This window comes from Myxocyprinus asiaticus, chromosome 8 (genome assembly GCF_019703515.2).
Source record: "Myxocyprinus asiaticus isolate MX2 ecotype Aquarium Trade chromosome 8, UBuf_Myxa_2, whole genome shotgun sequence".
NCBI classification, from domain to species: Eukaryota; Metazoa; Chordata; class Actinopteri; order Cypriniformes; family Catostomidae; genus Myxocyprinus; species Myxocyprinus asiaticus.
Window position 1 is genome coordinate 34,444,305 of NC_059351.1, and position 22,944 is coordinate 34,467,248.

The window sequence follows — 22,944 nt, forward strand, 5'->3', positions numbered from 1 at the left end:
CTCCAGCCTCTTTATTTTCCCTGTTGCCGGTTGCAAAAAAAGTAGCTTGAAATATTAAGATGCCGAACTACTACTACGGGATGAACATAGAGGCCCCAGCACACTTACGGAGAAGTGTTTTTTTGTCCTTTGCTTGGAGCCAAAAAGAAGTTTGAAACAGCTAAGCAGCGACATACTGTTTGCGAACATTCAGACACCGTCTCGCTGCCAGAGGAGGTGTTTAGAGGTACATTTAAATATGAGGATGCTCAAGACTACATGTAAAACATCAACTAATATGACATTAAAATGTGTTATCAATGACTTCATGCCTCATTCTGAGTAGAATTCACACAAGATCAGTAGAGGAAGCTGTATTAACTACTTGATGATATTTAAAATAATATATCTGCAGTAGATAATGTGTAATTTGTAATGTTTACCTTGTGCATTAATGGCGCTAATACGCTAACATGCTATATGCCATAATATGCACGGATTACACTCTTGTTATTGTAATTTATGGTGACACTGTTACAACTGCAAATATGGGTGTATAAAAGAATGTTAATGGGCAGAATACAGACAAAAGAATGATGATAGGCATATCTTACTTTGGGCAGATATGTGAATGGGGACTTAAGAGTATTTGAATAGATTTGATAACAGATGGAGGTAAGTTTGAACCAGCTCGCTAATGACTCTGCACACCGGTGTGTTCCTGTTGACTGATCCTAACTGACTGAACAGGAAATAGCTGTCGGCCTCAAAGTAGGTGGAGCTACAGGTCACACCTACCGATGATGTGGACCAATGGCAGAACGAATGTGTTTAGCAGCCCGTAAGAAGTTCTCCTGAAAGTTCACCTGGTGAGCAGTTATGAACCACCCAAATGAACTCAAAAACACCTTTTTGGCCAATATTTTTTCTAAATAATGTGACACCTGATTGTTCTTTGTTTTCGTAGAAAGTGTGCAGGGGCCTTAAGTAGGCCTGTCGCGATTATTAAATAACCGTCTGATCACAGTTATTTGATCTAACTGCGGTTGTTGGGCATTCAAATTCCAATCACATTTAAATGCCCAAATAAGGGAATTTTAAACGAATATACCGTACAAATGCCATGAACAGCGCGTTTGTGTGCCTTTCAGTTGAACTCCGATTCTGAGCGTCACTGAGCTGCATCGCGGAGGTCAACCAGCTCCAGTCCTGAAGAGTGCGTGCTGTTAACAGAGACTCCAAACTCCCGCGTAAATATAAATGAACAAGTATAAACTGTGATAGTGAACGCACAGCACTCCGGTTTCACTTTAAATGATCGTGTAATGGCAAATGTTCCTGGTTCATACATGCAGTGCTAATGACACACAGTGACAAAGAGGAGGAGATGGACACTTACTCTATTGATGTAATAATGAAACAAAAACTCAAAGGTTTTGCTTCATGACAAAAAAGGGCTCGTGGGTTTAATCAGAGCGTTAAAATGTGTGAAAGTGAAGAAATTAGTAAGGAAATGTTTTACTATTGCACAATTTAATAAAAATATAATAAAATATATATTACAATTATTTTTTATTTAAAAAATTATAAAACATGAGTTCAAACAACAGGTGTAAATGTAAAATTGACCAAAACTAAAGTTGACCAAAAAAATAGACATATTTTAAATATTTAGGAATATTTTGATATTAAAACATTATTTTTCATGTCATTAATAGAAAAATCATAGTTTATATAGTGTTATTTTATTATTTGATTTATATATTTGAAGTTAAATATTTAAAAATGACTTCTTAAGGTGTATGAAGCACACATGCAGAAAAAAATAACACCTTAAAAAATATGACAATTTATATGGCAATTAATCTTGAAAGCCCTTAACGAGACAATTAATCGTCACAGGCCTAAAAGAGACAATTAATCGTCATAATCTCAATTATTTGTTTGACAATTAATCGTCAGCCAAATTTCATAATCGTGACAGCCCTAGCCTTAAGTTTTCAAAACTCATAGGATGTGCAAACAAAGACCATGATAGGCTATGCTTGTGGTGAGGTTAGGTAGTAGCATAGTCAGTAACATCATTGTTCAGCTCTTAATTTAATGATAACAAGGGCGCGTTTTGAGAGCGGACATAAGATTCCCTGCCTGAGCACCGGCTCCAGCACCATTTCTATAGCAAAAAGACAGTCTGAGCAAAGTGTACTCCCTCCCTTTTCTCACTTCTTGCTACTGTTACAATAATCGTACATGCAAACACGTTCAATAAGAGGTAAAAGTATGTCAGTAAAACTTGCTTCTCTAGTTCACACACAGACTTTCACTCACTCCCTCTCTTTCTGGGAAAACGTGACCTGGGGCTGTGCAATCAGGAAGTACACGTGTGAAAAGCAGCTCTCTCTTGGCGAGGCTGAGTCATGCTGAAGTGTAAGGCATCACAGAGAGGGAACAGCAGCAGCTGGTGTGTGGTGCCTGTCAAATACACTGCTTTAGAGTGAAGCACTCCTGATCATCCTCTGTAACAGACTACTCTTTATTTCTCTGGCAAGTGCTTTGCTCACTCTTTTCTGTTTGTATCTCTCTCATGCTCTTTAATTAACTTAAAAGCACATCTACAATCTCACCTCTATGATCTCAGTTATTGTTAGTATGGTTTAATTAAAATCATAAAATGAATAGTTCTGGTCCTGGTCTGGTCCATGCTGATTGGTCAATACAGCATTCCAGCCGTGCTGAATTCCTATTCACCTCGCAAATGTATAGCCTATCACTTGAAAACGGTGGCTCTAGTGGAGCAGAAATCAAGTAACAGATACAAATTTGGCTTCAAAATGACCAATTTCCTGACCGGTCACAGATACTGGTGACTACATCACATCAACATTAAAACAAATATATAAGCAAAGTGTACAGGTTGGATGTGAAAGAGTACTTCTCAGTCTTGAACTTTTTAATCCCCTTGTCCTATAGAGTTCAGATAAAGATTGGACCAGAAGCCCAAAAGAGCAATCAATGGGTTTACTTTGGCAGAGGACAAAAAGCACATTGACTGAACAACATGAAAAGGAACTGACCCTCTTCCTTCTCCCCAGAAAAAAAAAATAGTGAGTGATGGAGTAAATATGGAATGGACAGCACCAGGTCAAAGAGATGAGAAATGAAAGAAAGAAAGAAAAACAGACGGACGGACGGACAGATAGATAGATATGCCATATGATTTTTACATACAAATAAGTGCAAACAAAAATTAATGATGGATTTATGGTGACCTTATGGTTATCCTGTTAAGTTTACATAACTTATAGACATTTTATATTTATGATGGAAATTCATGATCTTTTGTTGATTTTCCTCTAACCTTAGTATTGTGAAGGTTACTCTAAATATGACCTTAAGCCATTCATTGTAGAAAAGAAACATAACATATAAAGCATGCATCTCTCCCTCACACACCCACTCACTCAGTCCTCTGGCCTTTTGAGTTTCCTCAGTAGCATTCATAGACACAAGCTCATAGACACAGAAGCATGTCTGAAAATACACATGCATTTATGCACATGCACCAAAATACATCTGCTGACCTGAGAGCTTCATAAGCAATTCAGAGGCCACTTTGACGTTGATGTCCTGGCTGAGTATGCTGCTCTTGCCCAACATGGGGCTGCCCTCCTCTCGTTGATTGGTGGCCCCTAAGGGCCCCTCCTGACAGAAGCTGTAGCTGGGGCCCCTCTGAGAGCTCAGAGTTTCTTCTGCCTGGGGCTCCTCCTTAACACAGAATGGACCCTTTAGGGCCTCCTTTTGGTTCGCTGCTGTGGGGCAAGACAAAGAGAACAGAGGGTTATAAACCATTTTCTGGCTCTCGTGTTTTTGTTGACAGCAATATTCAATGCAAAAGCTTAGATGAAATGAATGATTAGTTCATCCACAAATGAAAATTCTATCATTTGCTTATATTCTGTATGACAATGTTACGAGTCTTCTGAGGCCATGCAGTATCTTTGTGTAACAGCCCAAAATTTAAGTCAAACTTGACTTAAAACTGAAGACAAACTTGTGTGTTCGGTTACAAGACCATTAATGTAAAGGCCTTTCGAGTCACTGACGTCAAACCTAGTTGAACTTGTTTTCATGCGGCAAGTTTAAAGCCAAAGCTATTGTATTTTTATTGTGCTTTTTTGTCCTTTTAGGAGCTAGCCCCTGGTCAATTTTGCTTTTATTGTAGAGAAAATAGCAGCATGTCAATTCTGCTAAACTTCTCTGTTTGTGTGTCAGACAAAGAAAGTCATACAGCAGTGTAACAACATGAAGCCATGTAAATCATGAAAAAAATATTTTTTTTGGGTGAACCTTTACAATAATGTACCACAACGTTGTGGATTGTTATGAAAGCTTGGTAATAAGTTTCAGCACCAATGCAGAAGATGATTTTGTGTGTTTTTTTTACTCGCTTTGACTGATGCTGAATCTGTTTGGAAGTCTCGCTTTGGATCTGGGCTCCATATTAAAAGGAAGGAATCATTCCGAGGAGACAAGATGGATAAAGAAGCAATAAGCTAAATCATTTTTGCAGATTGAGTATAGATAACGTGACCTCTAGATTTTACTGAAAGACCTGAGGGACCTTTAAATTAACAGTGCTGTGTTATGAAGGACATAGAACATGCTCTGCCTATTTCATCTGGTGTGAAGATCTAACAGTGTGTTTGTGTTGACATTTTGTATTTAAGCATAAAATTATTGGTGCTGATCTATTTCTTGAGCATTACAGAGCTCTGCCTAGTTCATACATTTTGATGAGAGTAAGAATAATTGATATTCTCACTCACTATGCTGTTAAAGTGGGCCATTTCTAATCAGGCTTCAATGAATAATTAATATTAAGACATGGAGCCACTTCCTATCAGTGTCACAGTGCCAGGAAAAGAACACAGGCCATTGGTTCTGTCTCACACAAACAATCTCCTTGTTTCAGATGTACACTCCTAGGAATGGGGCACGATGATCGACTAGACGACTATTCATCCAACAACCAAATAGTTGGTTAGTGTGCTTGACTAATTCATGTAATATTTTTCTTTTTATATTTTAGTAGTAGCGCTTAATCTAGCATGCTGTGCTGTAGTATTAGACAGTTTGCATAGTAAAACACTCTCTGAAATGTTGTGTCTTTAAATGAATCCCTTTTAAAGTACCGCTACCACAGCCATACACACTTTGACCGTTGCATCTCGTTAGAAACATGTCTCGAGACCCCTGCATTCTGCTCCATTTCACTATTAAAGCAAAAACGAGCCTTATGTGAACTCCCACTCAAGCCCAAAGTATACTTTGTTTTTACGTGTCTACTAGCATATGCGTGCATTCAATTACTCCCAAGCCTTTTAAACTATACTCCATCTGACCATGTGCACATACACAGGTGGTCGACGCATGCACACTACGACTGCTATGCGATACTGGACTATTTCGGAGTTTAGGCCCATAAAGATGACTTTATAGTCTTTCCAACTCTAATTAAACAAATGCAGGTTTCTCCTGACCTCCACACATATGTGCTCTTGATGTGCACATCCACCTTTGTTGTGTACACCTTTGTCTCCTGTTGCTCACTAGCATTTACGTCTTGTTCCTGCATTACTTTGTGAAAGCAATGGCCCAACTCTGAGTGTTGCCAGGTTGTGGACCCACTTAATAGAGCAAACAATTTCAGGTGCATACGCAGACTATGCGTGCTGAGTACAGTTAGAATAATCGGACTACACACGTACAGTGCTCGGGTACCCTGCTGATAGTGAAATTTACATCCACCCGCTCTTAACTAAGTATTCTTTGGACTTTAGAAAGGTGTCCAATTAGGGTCTGGTGAACTCTAAACCAGCCTAATTATAAAGGGCATCCTTTCATCTGATTAGTCGACTAGTCGCTCAGGCAGTTCACAATGCCAAAAATAGGTCCGCCTGAGTCTAATCTCACACTCTGTATCACACTTCCTCTCCTTTACTGTCGATCTTTTCCTTGCAAGTGCCTGCCCATTCTTTTCCCAGCCTCCCTCACCCTCCGCTCCTCCTTTCATCTCTCTTACAGATCAGCAGTGATCTCTCACCCCTCTTGTCTGTACCGCACTCCCCTCCGCAGTCATCTGATCTCCCCTCCACCCCAAAAACCTGTACATGCACCATCCACAACAGCACTGACCCCTCTCATCAATCTGCTCGGGTGGACCACCGCTTCACTCCGATGACTCTGATTAATGGTGACGTGCATCCTAAACAGGACCAAAGGTAGAGCCAGGTTAGGGGACAGGATATGACTACTCAAGCTAAAGAGCGTCAGGAGCCATTGGGAGAGTTTGCGACCTTCACATCGTGAGTGCAGGCGGCAATCGAGGTGGTGTATGTGGAGGCACCGGCTGGTAATGTCACCAGTCAGATGTCAGCGGATGGACTTACCGTAGCCCAGTCAGCACCTGGAAGGGCATCCTCTAATTAACAGCGTGTCGGGTCGCGTGTCCTATCAGACAGGGACAGGGAGTGCGGCACACGCACACGTGCCCTTTGTTTCGAAGACATGCAGAAAAGTACAAGCTAGAGATGTGAGCGCGGAGATACAAAGTCACACCAATCCGGTGACCTTTCGGTTTGCCGCTTAAATTAGAGCAAAATTTCCATTCAAATTCATGTTACAGTGAGCACTGAATAATTTATCAGCTTAATCCACCAACCAAGTTTGTTTTTTATCCTTATAAGTCACGAATGTCTCCAAAATACCAAGATTAAGTTCGTTTACTCACTGTTTTATTAAAATATTTAATAAAGGATGATCCCAAGTGTCTTATCTTGATCTTTCAAATTACCTCTTGTCATCAACACTATAAATTTCTCTCATAAAGCTACCATGGAATTCTTACCCTGCTGAAAATACCAGCTTAGACCAGAATGTCTTTCAATGCTAGCCCAGCCAAATTTTTGCTGCTGGTGAGTGCTGATCTAGCAAGTGGACCAGCAAAACTTGTGAAGATGGATGACCTGCCTGGTCTTTATTGTGATGCTGGAACACCAGCATCCTATGCCGGTCTTTTCAAAAGGGGTACACATTTCCACATTAACGGTTGGCCAGACAGCTGCCATCTCTCTCTCTCTCTCTCGCTGTCTCTATTCTCTCTCTCTCTCTCTCTCTCTCTCTCTCTCTCTCTCGCTTTCTGTGACTGGAGTGATGTCCCTGGTCAGTGTTACATCAACACTGGGGCTATCTCTGCTCTCGCTGTTAAGGCTGTCATCTGCCGTTGCCATCACCTGGTCTCAGTTTTTTTCCTCCTCCTCCTGTCTTCCTCTCTGTGGGCTGATTCATTTCTCTGCTGGGCGCTTGTCCAGTACCCTGTCACCTCTCACTCTGTTGTGGCTGCCCACTCTTGGACCACTTCATTAGCTTTCCACCTCTGTCATGCAGCTCAGCTCCCAGCTCTGACAACTGGTCACCGCTCCAGCCGAGGATGGCTTAATGTGTCAGGTTAAGGGGGCAACAACAGCCAACAGTCTGCTACTGCAGGCTTTGCTACACGAAGCAGCAAGGGTGCAGCTACATAATGCTGGATGCTGGGTGCAACAGGAGTCACTTACAAGAGGAAGCGCTGAATGGTGAATGTGGGAAATGGCTGGCAAAACTCCATATCTGCATCTGAATTCCCATACTGTATGTACTGAATTCAAAGAACTTCTTAACCGTTAATAAAGTACGTTCTTTAGGTATGTAGGTGTGTAGCATAAACATGGTTCTTATGCTTTGTGAACACTGAATTTCCATAAATGTAGCATGATTTCTTCAGTTGTTTGTGATTACTGGATAAAAATTTAGTTTTTGACGAATAACAAACATTTTGATTTTGACTTGATTCACTAATGTATAACTCAAGACTGATTCAATAAAAATAATTCAAAAGAACGATTTGCTCACAAACGTAACATCATTAAGGCTTGCGAGCAACTTTAACTCTACAATATGCATTTAAGAACAGAGCATAACTAGAATAATGTAAATTAAATATAGAAATTGCAATAACTTTTCTATAACTTTTAAGATTTAATTTATTTCCATTAGGCTACTTCCATCAAGGCTTGGAAAACGCAATGTTAAAATCTCCTGATATTGCCAGGTTTTTCATGACCATAGGAACCCTGTATAAAAAAAAATCCTGAACATACTACACCCGGAACGTAGGCATTGTCCTGTGGCAGTGGCACGCATGTTCTTGGACCTATGACCTACTAAGAACAACCTGAAAATAATTTTTACAGGTGTTGTTAAACAAGTACAATTTAACCATGAAGAACAACTTTCTTGGTATCTCTATCACTTACACTTGAAAAGACCTGCCTGATTTGTGGTTCTCTCCCTCTTTTTGGATTCAATGCATTGAATCTAAGCTCCTCAACTAAGATGACCTTATGGGATAGCAAAGTATGCAGTGGTTGTACTCTACACAATCTCTTCAGAAGAAGCAGATGCAGCAGGTCATCCAGGTATTGTTCCCCTACTCTTTAACGAATACTTATTCGGACACCATTGTCGTTTGACACACTGCTTTTTGCATACTGTTCAATAGGGAATTGTGCATATTCAGACACAAGGCATGTGGAAACCCACTGCTGGGACTACAAGGAGCAAATGAAACTAGTGCAATCAAAAACAATGGGAATGGAGAGCACTTTTTTTTCTTGGATTCCACAATTTGAACACCTCCCAGAATTTTTTCAATAATTTCACACACTATTGCACTTGTGTATATGGTTGTGTGACAATAAAAGTGATTTGAATTGCACTGGCCAATTATTCGCCCATGACCAGAGTCACACCCAGTGTCACTTTGTCACAGAGGAAGAGACAATGTGTGAACTGTCATTATTGAATTAGGTCCAGCAAGCATGTGTGGAGCCTTGCATTTCAAAGCGTTTCTCCAGGCTTTCATCTCCAAATCAAAATGTGTATCGTGGCTGGATGGCTGACAGTTGTGTCAGCGTGGAGGGAAATCAAAGCGGATTGGTCTAAAACTCAGAGGAGAGCCAGGCAGTCCAAAGAAATGATAGGCCAATTATGTCAGAGGTCAGTGAGAGTTCACCCCATGTGTGTGTGAGCATGTGTGTGTTTCACCGAGGGAACTCTAAAAGCACTAGTCTGCTGTTTTTCACTTCATTCTTCTTCCTCTTCCTTTATTCTCTAATTACTTTCCCTTTTTTATTTCCTTTGTTTCTATCTCTGGCTCACTCTCCCTCATGTAACAAAAGCGGGTGTATGGCAACAGCAGATATTAAGCAATTGCAAACAACACTCAAGATACTGCTTAAGAAATGTAAAAGATGTGCACAAACACTGTGCCACCTTCACTGGTGGAAACCAAGTGCTTACATTAACAATATAGTACTGCTATGATTCATAATGGTACAATCTTAAAGGAGTAGTTCACCTAAATATTTAAATTCTGTAATTATACAGTCACCCTCATGTTGTTCCAAAGCCTATGTACTATAATTGTTTCCATGTAACACAAAGATTTTCCATGGAATAAATAGTCACCAGTCTGTCATGCTCCAAAAAGGACAAAAAGTCTTCTGAAGCCATACAATAGGATTGTGTGAGAGAATGATTATCAGTAAAAATACTCACAAAGCTTCTGTACACCTTTAGAAGACAGGAACATAATATAGGAGTGATGTGGACTACTTTTTAGTGTTTTTTTGTTTGTTTGTTTTTTTTTTTCATTTTGGAGCTTGACAAAAAAAATGGCACTCAGTGTCAAAAAGGTTGCCGACCCCTGGCCTATATGCATTGTAAAGTCCAGCTTCTATGCTTTAAAATGACACCCCTTTTTGTGTTGGCCAAACTAGTTCTTCATTGATTTATTGTTTTTAAAAATTCATGTTTTTTAAAAGTTTGCCCAAATATTTATTTATAATAATTCAGGCCACTTAAGAGCAAGCATACAGTATATGCCTGATATTTCTTTCTGCATGGTAGACAACATGTATAATAAATAATATGTACTTAAATCTCAAAATGCACATTATTATTTCTCAAGATAAATGGTCCAAATGTAAATAATAATTGTTACTCACATACCTTTCTCTATAAGAATGCATTACAAATAAATAAGCCTTTAAAACTAGTGGGCGACATTATTGCTGATCAGGTGCACAACAAGCAATAGAACTAGGGCTAAGCAATATGCAAGAAATATGTTCACGATATACACTACCGGGCAAAAGTTTTGAAACACTTGAATGAAATGTTTCTCATGATCTTAAAAATCTTTTGATCTGAAAGCGTATGCTTAAATGTTTGAAATTAATTTTGTAGACAAAAATATAATTGTGCCACCATATTAATTTATTTCATTATATAACAAAAATTTAATAAAAAATAAATAAATTTTTTTGGAAATTGATGACTTGGACCAAATAATAAAGAAAAGCAGCCAATAAGTGCCCAACATAGATGGGAACTCCTTCAATACTGTTTAAAAAGCATCCCAGGGTGATTCCTCAAGAAGTTGGTTGAGAAAATGTCAAGAGTACATGTCTGCAAATTCTAGGCAAAGGGTGACTACTTTGAAGATGCTAAAATATAACACAGTTTTGATTTATTTTGGATTTTGTTTAGTCACAACATAATTCCCATAGTTCCATTTATGTTATTCCATAGTTTTGATGACTTTACTTTTATTCTAAAATGTGAAAAAAAAAAAAATTATAATAAAGAATGAGTCTTTCAAAACATTTGACCGGTAGTGTCTATTTTTTGAAAACATTGCGATATCCAATTAAATCATCAAACCCTCTGCCCCCACTGCCAAGGGTGAATGTAATATTTTTGCTTTATTGATTTTGCTCTCAAAATTAAATAAATTTATTGATACAAGAAAAACTTAATTCAGAGATATTTTTAAATTCAAATTCCACTTCACATGAAACATGTAAAAAAGCAATTAAACTAACGAAGTGGTCAAAAAATTTATATTTAATCACCTCTCATTTTCCCTCACACAAGTATCCGTCTACAACAACAGGTGGACAATTACTTATACAAATTAAGATCTAAAGAAACTTATAAATATAAACATAATATTGATAATTGAAATATAAATACATTTTAAGTTCAAGGTGTTTTTGTATTTTTATCATTTGTAAACTTGCAGAGTAGGGCTCACAATGCATGTTAAGCTCAAACTGTTCCTTGGAAATAAAGCAAGCTTAACTCCGAGCACCTCCTGAGAATGTCTTAGGTCATTTGCAGCATTCTCATAGATGGAACTATTCTTGCAAACTGTTTTCAGACAACTGAAATAGAGAAGAAAGAGTGAGAACTCTGTACATTCACGTGTTCCACGAGCCATGCTTGCTCTGCACGCCTCTGAACAAACCGCAAATCAGACACGCGCATCAACGGCTTTTCTGTCATCTGTTCTTAAAAATATAATAAAGTGTTTGTCATCAAGTCAAGACTTCTTGTAATGTGTCACTCTGAGATGTCTTGCAGGTCACCCACCACAGTAGCAGATAGATGAGAAAAATTACCCATCACTGCGCATGAATAGACAACCCACATTTGGCAGGTCATGACTCGCAGTTAGGTGCTAATTTTAAACGCTGTGCTACTATTTAATATTTTTGCCGACTTCCCTGCTCCTTGGTTTTGTCATTTCCCGATATTGTTAAACATCTTCTGTCAATCAGCGTTAATATCAGCATCGGGATATTTGTCAGATATCATCAATATCCAATTACATTGTCCTATCACTCAGCCCTAAATAGCCCAGAAAAAGTATATGAAAGTGAATATTTATTTTTAAATAATTTGTTTGTCATCATTGTTATAATCACATTTTAACTTTTTTTTTAAATATTAAAATTAATCAATTAGTATTATCTCATGAAATTGTACTGTATATACTATATATAATGATATGAGCTGTCAATGTTTGAAATAACATGAACATTTTACAAGTAATTACATTGAGTTTACAATCATTTGGTGCTAGTTTCAACACAGAAGTATAAACCAGCCCTTTAGTGTCTTGAAGCGTCTTGTCTCTGACTAAATTGAACACCGCAAATATCTCTATTGTCTCTCAACTATAGGCTGACATTGTTAAAGGAGTCTATCCAATCCTTTGGGACCTAAACTCGTTTGTTTGAGAGTCTAGGAAAATGGTACCATGGGCGACAAGTTGGCAGCAATGCATCGAGCATGGGCTCTGCACGTTCCACCAAGACGGAGATGGAGTTAACTAAGCTGGAATAGTCCCCGTGCGTCCAGGCAAGAGGTCACGCGATGGAGCTGAGGCCGCTAATCATTTCCAATTATGGATGCCTTTTTAATTATAAATTATGCATACATTTTTAATTAATCTAATGTTCCGAAGGTTTTCTTTTTTCTTCATGCCGAGATCTCAATCTAATTACTCTGCATTAAGCGCAGGAGCACTGACCCTGTTGTCGACCTCCTGGCCAACCCCTGGTCAGCCATCTCGCATCAATCTTGCTGCTGTCTCAAAATTAACTATATTTTCCACCACAACAACATGTGTTAATGGTCTAAAGTTTTTTATTTAAAGGGTTTTGTTTACGTTGACAAGTGCCATGGTATGTTTTGTACTTGATCAGCCAAATCTCACCCTTAAACAGCTTTTTAACTGATGCTATTAATTAATGCATTCATATCATCTACTGTGTTGTTTCCTTTTTGGAAACATATTAAGCATAATCTGGACCATATTATTCTGTTTTTGATATTACATATTATTATACATATTATTCATATTATTGTTTGTTCGTGAAATATTTAAGAGTAGAGCATAACAAGAAAAATGTATAGTTAACACTTTACAATAAGGTTCCTTTCGTTAACATTAGTTAATACACTAGGTATCATGAACAAACAATTAACAATATATTTTTTACTGCATTTGTTAATATTAGCTAATGTTAGTTAATAAAAATACAATTGTTCAATGTTAGTTCATAGTGCATAACAAATGTTAACTAATACCACTTTTGATTTTAAAAATGTATATGTTCATAGTGCATAACAAATGTTAACTAATACCACTTTTGATTTAAAAAATGCATATGTTTTAATTAACATTAACTAAGACTAATAAATGCTTAGTAAGTATTGTTCATTGTTAGTTCATGTTAACTAATGTTGTTAACTAATGTTAACAAATGGAACCTTACTGTAAAGTGTTAACAGTGTATATTCTCTATAGAAAATGCAATGGCTTTTCCATGCCTGGAAATCACAATTTTAAACTTCCATGATTGGGAACCCTGATGTCCTCAACAAGAACAGTAATAAATCACATCCTGCCTGTGTTCCCTTTTTATGTCATCCTTAATTATGTAGGTCTATTTTAAAACTACAGAATAAACTGAACTGAACTAAAAAACAAGGTGTGACAGGATTAGGTAGCAAGACTGTATAGTACATCTATTTTAAACAGGCTCTCCATGGTAGAGCTAAAACTGAGGTTAAGTATTAATCATGCAGAGACACAGTCTTGCAGGATCTTGGCTTTGGAACCACATTTAGCCAACTCAAATTCTACTGCTTCTGCCAATCTTTAATTATAGAATTCAGCCATCCTAGTAATTACAATAATTATGATGGACCAATCAAGCTGGTTTACACAATCCTGCATCTCAAGCCTTCACACTGCTTTTTTTTTATTTATTTTTATCAAAACCTGTGGCTTAGCCTTTAGCTGAGATCTTACCTGAGAGCTTCATAAGGAGGTCTGTAGCCGTCTTGGTGGTGATGTCTGGGCTGAAGAGTGAGGCAGCTGAAGGTCCAAGGCCAGGCGGACTGGATTTGAGCCCAGACAGGTCCAGAGAACTGCTGCTGCTGCTGGGTCGCTCTCTACAGAGGGCAAAGGGGGACATCACAGACACATCCCTCTCCTGGGGTTCCTCCTTGATCTGGATGTGATTCGAGGGTTCTCCAGGGGAAGCCAGCAAACAACCATCCGGGTAGCTGACAGTGGGAGACGTGGAAGTGTCTGTGTTCATGGCCTGATCGCCAGAGACTCCACTGTCCCCCATCAGCAGTCCCTCGCCCTCCTCTGTGTCTGTGCCGGGTTCTTCTTTGACTTTGAGGTCGGGACGGGGAAAGTGCTGATGGCAACGCATGTGCAGCTTGAGGCTAAAGTGGCGGGAGGATGTGAAGGGGCAAAGCTCACACTGGAAGGTCTCCCCTCTGTCTTGGTGCTGATGGACCTGAGAACAGGAGAGGAGTTAGATGATGCACATCAAAGATGAATCATCATACTCTCTATTAATCAAATTAATCAAAGTGATGGTAATTTATACGACTGGTAGGATCAGTTGTATAAATTTTGCATCATTCAGATTCTCTACATCAGTGACTACGTTTACATGGACACCAGAAAGCCATTTATTGCGAAAAAGCTACATAAGGATTTACTCCTGTATACTTGTGGCTTAGTCGCAGCTTTTCCCCGCGAAGCTGGAGTAAATAACAAACATGGGATCCAAGGAACACTGTTGCTGTGTTTGTTTCCTTAACTTTCAATCCTGACCTGTAGCAGAATTGCGCTGCAAAAGTGGAGCTTCCTTTTTACATAAAACTCTGGGATTTCCCCAATGTACAAATGCATTAACGTGAACGTGAGGGACAGTCAATATTTTCCACTGAGTGTATAAATGGGTATAGTGTATGTGATTTTCCCACTGAAATCCCAGAAATGTTCAATTCTTTCTGCTGTGTTGACTTGGGCTCCATACTATGACGTTTTTTTATCCGGTCTGTTCAAGCACATGAGCACTCCTCAAAAACCAGTAACTACGCAGGTTTTGACCACATAAGCCATGTTCTCCGGGAGAGAATCTTTTAAATGGCATAAGGAAATCTGCATTCTCATTTACATGACGTTTCAGAACGCTGCTTTCTGCAAAAACCCTAGACTAAACGTTTTCTTAAGTGCATGTAAATGTGGTCAGTGGTTCTCAACTGGCTCTCAAATTGCTTATAGTACAAAAGTAAAAAGAAATGTCCTTAAAATCAAACTTTGAAACGTATTAATACTACTATGAACAGCAAAGGGCCAACAATAGGTAAAATGATTAACATGACATGCCATGGCAATTTTGGTTTCTAAATGTCTCTTGAATTTCAATGGTTTCATACTCTCTGCAGCCACTAATTCACAAAAAGTGGTCAGCACAAACCATATTTATCCTCGCTGTGAGTGAACAAATATTTAGTCATGATTGTATGTTTTTTTTTTTTTTTACCTTGTGTAGTTTTGTTCATGGATATTAAGGATGAAGGCATGTCATACAGCCTGTCCACGTTGACATCTGCCTAATTTGGCTAGCTTCTACTAAGTGAATTGAATTGGAGTTTGGAAGCACTGCTTTCGATGTCAATAACAAAAGGTATGGGAAGCATTTTCTACTCACTTCTAAAAAGTTAATTAGCTTATGCATTTTATGCATGATTGTATGATTATCTGCATTTTATTACAGTTTTTTCCCTGCTGTTCATGACCCAATCAGATCCACCCGTGACCCACAAGAACCACTGATCTACATATTGATGCTATGATATTTTGTCATGATTTATGGAATAAGCATTTGCATTCCCAGTGACTGGAGTCACCTTCATGTGGGACTTGAGATTGTCTTTACGAGCACAGCGAAAGGGACAGAGGGGACACTGGTGGCTTTTCAAGCCTGTGTGGATCACCATATGTCTTTTCCAGTAGCTCTTTCTCTTGATGACCAGACCACACACAGGACACTGAAAGGGTTTTCCTCCATCCTCAGGTGAACCTGAAAGAAACCAGCAAATTGTTTATTGACTATATTTTTTATTATAGCAGGAAATGCAGTGTAACACTACGCCTGTGGTGAAGAGTTAATGCAAAATATTTCAAACCACCATTTTAAGATTTACTTCATACTTGTTATGCATATTATAAGGTTATGTAGTACTTTAAAATGTGTGAAGTTTTCTATTATATGCACAAAGGCTGTGAACAAAATAACAATACTGCTTTTTAATAATGCTTATTTATAATCAGTTTAATTCCATTTTTTTCTTTTCTTTTTTAATAAATCGCAAACTCTGGAAACAAATCTTAAATTAAGTGTTACATCAATATAAACCAGGACAAAATTATGAATTTCAACATAGAACTATTAGCTAGGCAAATATGCTACAATATTAGATATTGATAATATTGAAGATATTGATAATTTAATGAAGTTTGATAATATTGGATATGACATGTAGGCTAAACAGCCTTTTACCTTTTATCTATTTGTGTGAATGAGATAAAAATTGTGAGGCATGATTACACCGATCAATGCCAAAGACACATCTCACAAAGGAAGCCAAACACAAGGATGTTTTTAGTAAGCCGATTATTGTTGTTGGCTCCATATCCGGTGTCCATTAGGGCTTAATTGGTCTTATTAGAAGCTGGCATGATTGCATTACAAATTCTACGAGGGCCTGTCAGGATGGCTTCATAAGTATTCCAGTCGTGTTCCTTGAAAAACATCTGGTAATCAGTGTTTGGTGAAATTACCGTGCTCAGGCATTCATTGACCTGGGGTGTAAAACTTCGAGACTGCCTATTTGCAACAATAAACCACCATCTGTGGCTCAACCTCTCCTGGCGAGGAGATCACGGTGAAAACCGCTCGAGAGGTAAAATGACTGAAGGTCTTTGGTATCAAGGGAAAGAAATAGGAGCCATTAGCAGGTTTCACAATTTTTCTGCCCATTTGGTATTGTTTTAATATTGAACAGATACTTTGCACGTGTCTGTCTCTCAGATATTACAGTGCAGGAAAATCAGCCTAGGTGAAACTCAATTATGATTTTAATTCAGGTGTTCTTATTTGGCATTTAAGTTTCACACTTCCTAACATGCTATATCATAGCCACTTAATGGCTTGGGGAGTAACGGAATACATGTAACGGGAATACGTATTTAAAATACAAAATATAAGTAACTGTATTCCACTACAGTTACAATTAAATCATTGGTATTTAGAATACAGTTACATTCAAAAAGTATTTTGATTACTGAAGAGATTACTTTGCATTTTATTGTCATTTGTTTCATTTAATATTTAGTCCTTTCAGATGGAAAACATTTATACATATAAATGATGCGATCCAAAGTGCATTTGAACAGCGGTGAAACATTTTCTTATGATGTGTTACATTCATACGAGCAGACTGAGAAGTAAGTTTGGAGCAGAAGAAATAGAAATAAACCTTGTGTAAACTGTCAGCTTTACACTAAGCTAAAATGCTATTTCTAGCCATTTTACATGTACGTTACCAGGCACGATCATATTTTTTTATCAAGAAAATTCACGTTGGATCATAATTTCCTTTTTTCTAGTAAGACCTTTGATATTAGGGCAAAAATCTTATTCTTGATAATTTTTGTATTGTTTTCCTGTAAAAATATCTAAAAATCCTTAAAACAAGATCAATTTGATTGATCTTGTTTTAGAAACAACACTGCATAAGATATTTAGGTTTTTCAGAGAATGTATTTTTAACATGTGTATTTTGTCCTACTGTACTGGCAGAGTTTTTATAGTCAAAACAAGTGAAAAAAATCTACCAGTGCTGAAGAAGTAATCCAAAGTATTTAGAATATGTTACTGACCTTGAGTAATCTAACGAAATACGTTACAAATTACATTTTACAGCATGTATTCTGTAATCTGTAGTGGAATACATTTCAAAAGTAAGCCTCCCAACCCTGGCCACTTACAATCTATTCTACACTACTCTCTTTTGAAATATAGTTCAAATATAAATATGATATAACTCTGTGTGTCAGCAGCCCTGTTTTATATGGTTCAAATTCCACTTATATTTAAGCTTGCTTAAAGATTATTTTAATAAGAATCTTTTCAAACGATTCTTTTAGTACTTTAGAAGAAGCACCTCAAACCCTCAATAATTGATCATAACAATTAATTAAAGAAACAAAAAAATATACTATTTTTGGAAACATATTTTGCTTTTTTATTTTTTTTTAATGAGAACTTTCTGAATATACATTTTTAACAACACGTTGTCATAAACAACCAGTCAGTAATTAAACTGTTTTGGCTTTGACAAGCCATAAGTAGGCCTACAACCTTAAGCCATCAGTAACATTTTTTTTTTATTATTGTATTTTATTAACCTATCTATTTTGTTAGACCTTGTATTCTCAGTTCAATTCAACCATTTCAGTTAGTGAGTGAGTTATCAGACAGATTTCAACTCTTTTGTTGAGTCTTTTCGGCTCGATTCATTAAAAAAAGATCTGGCTCATGTGAGTAATTCATTCACAAATTGGACAACACTGGTCACTCAATATATTTATGTTGCATGCGACCAGTGAGGACAATAGAAAGGTGTGTTGTCTACCGATTGGCTGTTAACAAAACTGAACGTCATGAAACTCATGGTTCCACTATTTTAAAAATGGATTCCCAACCATATCATAATGATTGCTTGAAATTCAGTCAATCCTGATCAAGTGTAACCCACAGAACTTCAAGAATTTGCAAACAATCAGCCATATCTTAGACATACTACCCAAAGCCTGCGCTGAATGGAAACTCTGATGGTTGTGCCGGCTCTGGAGCCTGACCTAAATTTTGGGGGAATCTGCTGAGATGGTCTCCGACGGTTCAGGCTATAGGGAGCACAAACACTGCCGGCCTCCGTTTGGCAGGCTCCACATCTGCGGGAGATGAGCTGGGTCTGGGAACATGCTGCCAACTCCAGCAAACCCCTACTGTGCTAACAGACCTTTCCCAGATTCAGCAGCCAACCTCTCGCAGACGAAGCATGACCTTATGGCACTACTAAATCACTACACAACACATTCTTATGTAGTGCAATAATCAAAGACTATTACCAAGACTGTTAAAAACTATAAAGATATTATTTAGATGTACAGACAAGTTCAGAGGTGATTCCTTTAAGTCAATGACGGTCTGATTCAAATTAGTGTAGCATAGACAATTCATAATTCATCTTCATGCAATATCATGCATTTTTTTTTAGCATTTAATGGCTTTATTCTGTCAGTATAAATCTGTTTATATGGATATCCTTTTAAACAATTAAGTGTCTAAAAATGTAAATCATATCTCTAGAACATCATAGAAAATTGTGTTATGTGCATTGTGAAAGCTTAATTCATTGACCACGTGATTGATTGTCTCAATGAGTGAGACAGATATTCATTTACTTGTATGCATATATTGGCCCTTTCCCACTGCAGGTACTAAAGCCTGTTTTAGATACCTTTCCCTGGAACTAGTGCTTTTCGTTGTTTTCACACCTGAGGAACTATAGTTACTCAAAGCCATTTTAGGGGACATTTTTAGCTCCTACTCCAGGATAGGTACTTTTGGGGCATATATGGACTGTGGGAGGTGCTGTAGCCTGCGATTGGTCAAAAACATATGATGCACAAAGCATTGAGAAAGGAGAGGAGTCCACAGCAGCCATTTGTAAACAAACTAGCTGCTAGGACAGCACAAATTTTAAAGTTCCCTTAACAGAAATAAAATAAAACCAACAAAGTATCCACAGAGGATCACCCGTTTCACATATGTGTGACTTTATCGGGAGACACGCTTTGAGTTTTCATCGCATCTGTACTGTTTGCACTGTGTAACTAAAATAAAATGATTTCTGGATTACTAAATAAAAATTTTCCTGGGATGACAGATATAAATAAAAAGATGCTTATCGAGAGTTCATAATTGATCTCTTTTATACACTAAACCGTCATTATATTTAGTTTACAAGAGGGAAGAATTGCATGCCTGTATTGCATAGTTAACTTGCATCATGATGTCTTTTGAGTGAGTATTTCAGTAAAGTAATTTATGTTGAGTCATAAAAGCTTTTATTGTAAAATATTGTGTTGATAAATACTGTAGGTTTGTAGTGCATATTCAATACATTGTCCACTAGGGCTGAAACGATTAGTCGACGTTATCGACAACGTCAACAATAAAAAATTGTCAACAAAAATTTTCATTGTCAAACAGTCATTTGATCTCATTTAAAATAACATGAGATCATATGAAAATAATGGCGGAGCATGAGAGAAGCACTTCAACTCTCACGTGATTGAGGAGGTGAAGAAAACAGCTCACAGTCCAGCCACACTCCAAACTTTCTAAACAGCTTCAGGTGATGTAGAAAGTATGAGGAAATTATACAAAAATACAAAATAAGTAAACAGAGAAGCACTCTCGTTGTGAAATAAATTGAAGCCGGAGCTGTCATTCCGCTTAAGCAAAACCTGCTGTCACGGTCTCGGTGAGTCCCCTAATTTGTTCCAGTTCGTGTTTACATTTTTCCTCTGATGATTCAGGTGCTGCTGGCTCGTGTAATCAGCATTGCCATGGGAACCCTGATTGTTGCCATTAGAACGCTGATCACTCCAGCTTTCAGAGTGCAGCACCTGATCGCTATTAGTTCCCTTGCCTATATTTACCTCACTCTGTTTTGTGTTCGTTGTTCGATTGTTGTTGAGTGTTGTTACTTACCACTCTCTCTGCCCTAGTAAGTCCTGTACCATGTTCTCTGTATTGGTTGCCAGTCTTCGCTGTTTGTGCCTGGATTGTGGTTACCTTCCAGCCTGTTGCAAAGCTTCTCCTGAGTTTCCCTCAGCAGTTACCTCTCTGCACTAGATCTGCTTCTCACACTACCACGACACACACAGACCTACGAACACGCCACTCTCCAGAGGATTCCTCACAGATCTGCACTATACACTTCCACTATGCACACAAGCCTTCAAACACACTCTCCTCCTCCACGTTGCAGCCGATACCGGGTACCCCTGACATTTCACCAGCTCTTGCTGTGTTTAATAAATAAACTGATCCTTACCTCCACAATTGGATCTTTTGTCGCATCCTTTCTGACAGAACAATTGAGCCAGAATGGATCCAGCTGAGGAGACTGACCTGCGATCCGTGCTCGCTCAGCAGGGAGTGTTTTTTGGTCGCCAGCAGGATCAGATCTCTGCCTCCAACCGTGCCATAGAGATGATGACGTCCCAGCTAGAGGAGCTCACATCTCTGGTCCAATGACTCCCACAACTCCATCAGTCTCCTGATGCCGACCCCATTGCGGATGTTTCCACACCGGCCCCAGCGGTTTCCCCCCAGCACCGGACGCTCAGAGCCCCGTATCAACCTCCCACCTCCATACTCAGGTGAGGCGGGGTTATGCCACACATTCCTCATGCAGTGCTCACTCTGTTTCTCACTGCAGACCTCCACATACTCCACGGAGGCAGTCAAAGTCGCTTTCATTATCACGCTCTTGACCGGGGAGGGCTGGCCAGTGGAGAACCGCTATTTGGGAGAATCGCCCTTGCTGCTCACCTTTCCAGGAGTTCTCGGCTAAGCTGCTTCGAGTGTTTGACAGATCTGTCCATGGTCGTGAAGCCACTAGGATTCTGTCCGGTTTGTCTCAGGGTAACCGTTCTGTCACTATGCCATTGAGTTCCGCACCCTTGCTGCAACCGGCAACTGGAATGATGGAGCTCATTGGAGCCGGTTCCTGGATAGCTTGTCAGATACGATCCAGGATGAGATTTATGGTCGGGACTTGCTTCCCCGTTTTGATGACCTGGTCGATCTGGCCATTAGAGTTGACCAGCACCTCACATTTCATCACAGCCAATGTCGCTCTTCACTCCCTAAGGCGGCTGACTGTTACTTCCGCTTTCACCATTCGTGAATGACGTGCTTCGTGACATGGACGATTGATTTGTTTTTGTTTACCTAGATGATATTCTGATCTTCTCCCAGAATATAAAGGACCATGTCCAGCATGTCAGGGAGGTGCTTCCACGATTGCTAGAGAACCGACTGTTCATTAAGATGGAGAAGTTTGCTTTTCTTGTGCAATCGTTTCCGTTCCTGGGGTTCACCATCTTGTCCGAGGGAGTGCGCTTGGATCCGATTAAGGTCAGAGCAGTTTCCGATTGGCCAACCCCAGATTCCCGCAAGTTTACTACTGTTCCCATTCTTAATACTCCCAACCCTTCACATCAGTTCATGGTGGAGGTGGATGCATCAGAGGTTGGTATCGGTGCTGTTCTGTCCGTGCGCCTTTTTCTCGCACCGCCTTCCCCAGCTGAACAGAATTACAACGTCGGTAATAGGGAATTGTTGACTGTCAGGTTGGCCTTGGGGAAGTGGCGCCACTGGTTAGAGGGCTCGGGGGTACCTTTCATGGTCTGGACGGACCATAAGAATCTGGAATATATCCGCGGAGCTAAGCATCTAAATTCCAGATAGGCTCGTTGGGCACTATTTTTCACTCGTTTTGATTTTGTTTTGTCTTACCGTCTGGGCTCTAAAAACACCAAGCCCGATGCCCTGTCCCAATGTTTTGAAGTCAGGACCTCCACCGCCCCTCCGGATACCATCCTTCCCACTTCTCGGGTGGTGGTCATGGTGTCCTGGGACATGGAGGCTAAAGTCCTTTCCGCATTGCATAACACACAATGGGTCTGTTATTCGCTCCTCGTTCAGTCCGGACACACATCCTCCGGTGGGGCCACTCGTCCAATGTCACCTGCCATCCAGGGGCTGCTCGTACTCAGACGCTCATTAGACAGTGATTCTGGTGGCCGTTGCTAGCGCAGGACGTTCGCTAATACTTGTCCGCTTGCCCTGTCTGTACATCTAACAAGACTTCCAGTCAGCCTCCGGCCAGGCTCCTCCAACTGCTGTCAGGCCCTTCGAGACCCTGGTCCCACATTGACATGGATTTTGTCACCAGTCTTCCCCCATCCCATGGCAACACGGTCATCATGATTGTGGTGGACCATTTCTCGAAGGCGGCTCATTTCATCCCCCTCCCCAGATTACCTTCAGCGAGGGAGAC

At 39.2% G+C, this 22,944-nt stretch overlaps 1 protein-coding gene across 11 annotated transcripts in view; it reads right to left on the reverse strand.

The window, feature by feature from the left end:
- Nucleotides 1-22,944, reverse strand: part of LOC127444830 (zinc finger protein 827-like) — a 362,567-nt gene that overhangs the window by 303,074 nt on the left and 36,549 nt on the right. For 10 of the 11 annotated variants that reach the window (XR_007897878.1, XM_051704383.1, XM_051704385.1 and 7 more), the window contains exons 3-5: nucleotides 15,649-15,821; nucleotides 13,745-14,243; nucleotides 3,561-3,788 (exon numbers count right to left, since the gene is read on the reverse strand). Coding sequence is in view for 10 of the 11 variants with exons in the window: in XM_051704383.1 (XP_051560343.1) it covers nucleotides 3,561-3,788; nucleotides 13,745-14,243; nucleotides 15,649-15,821 (900 nt within the window). In the remaining variant the exon portion in view is untranslated. The remainder of the gene's footprint in view (nucleotides 1-3,560; nucleotides 3,789-13,744; nucleotides 14,244-15,648; nucleotides 15,822-22,944) is intronic. The other variant, XM_051704382.1, reaches the window with a different exon arrangement.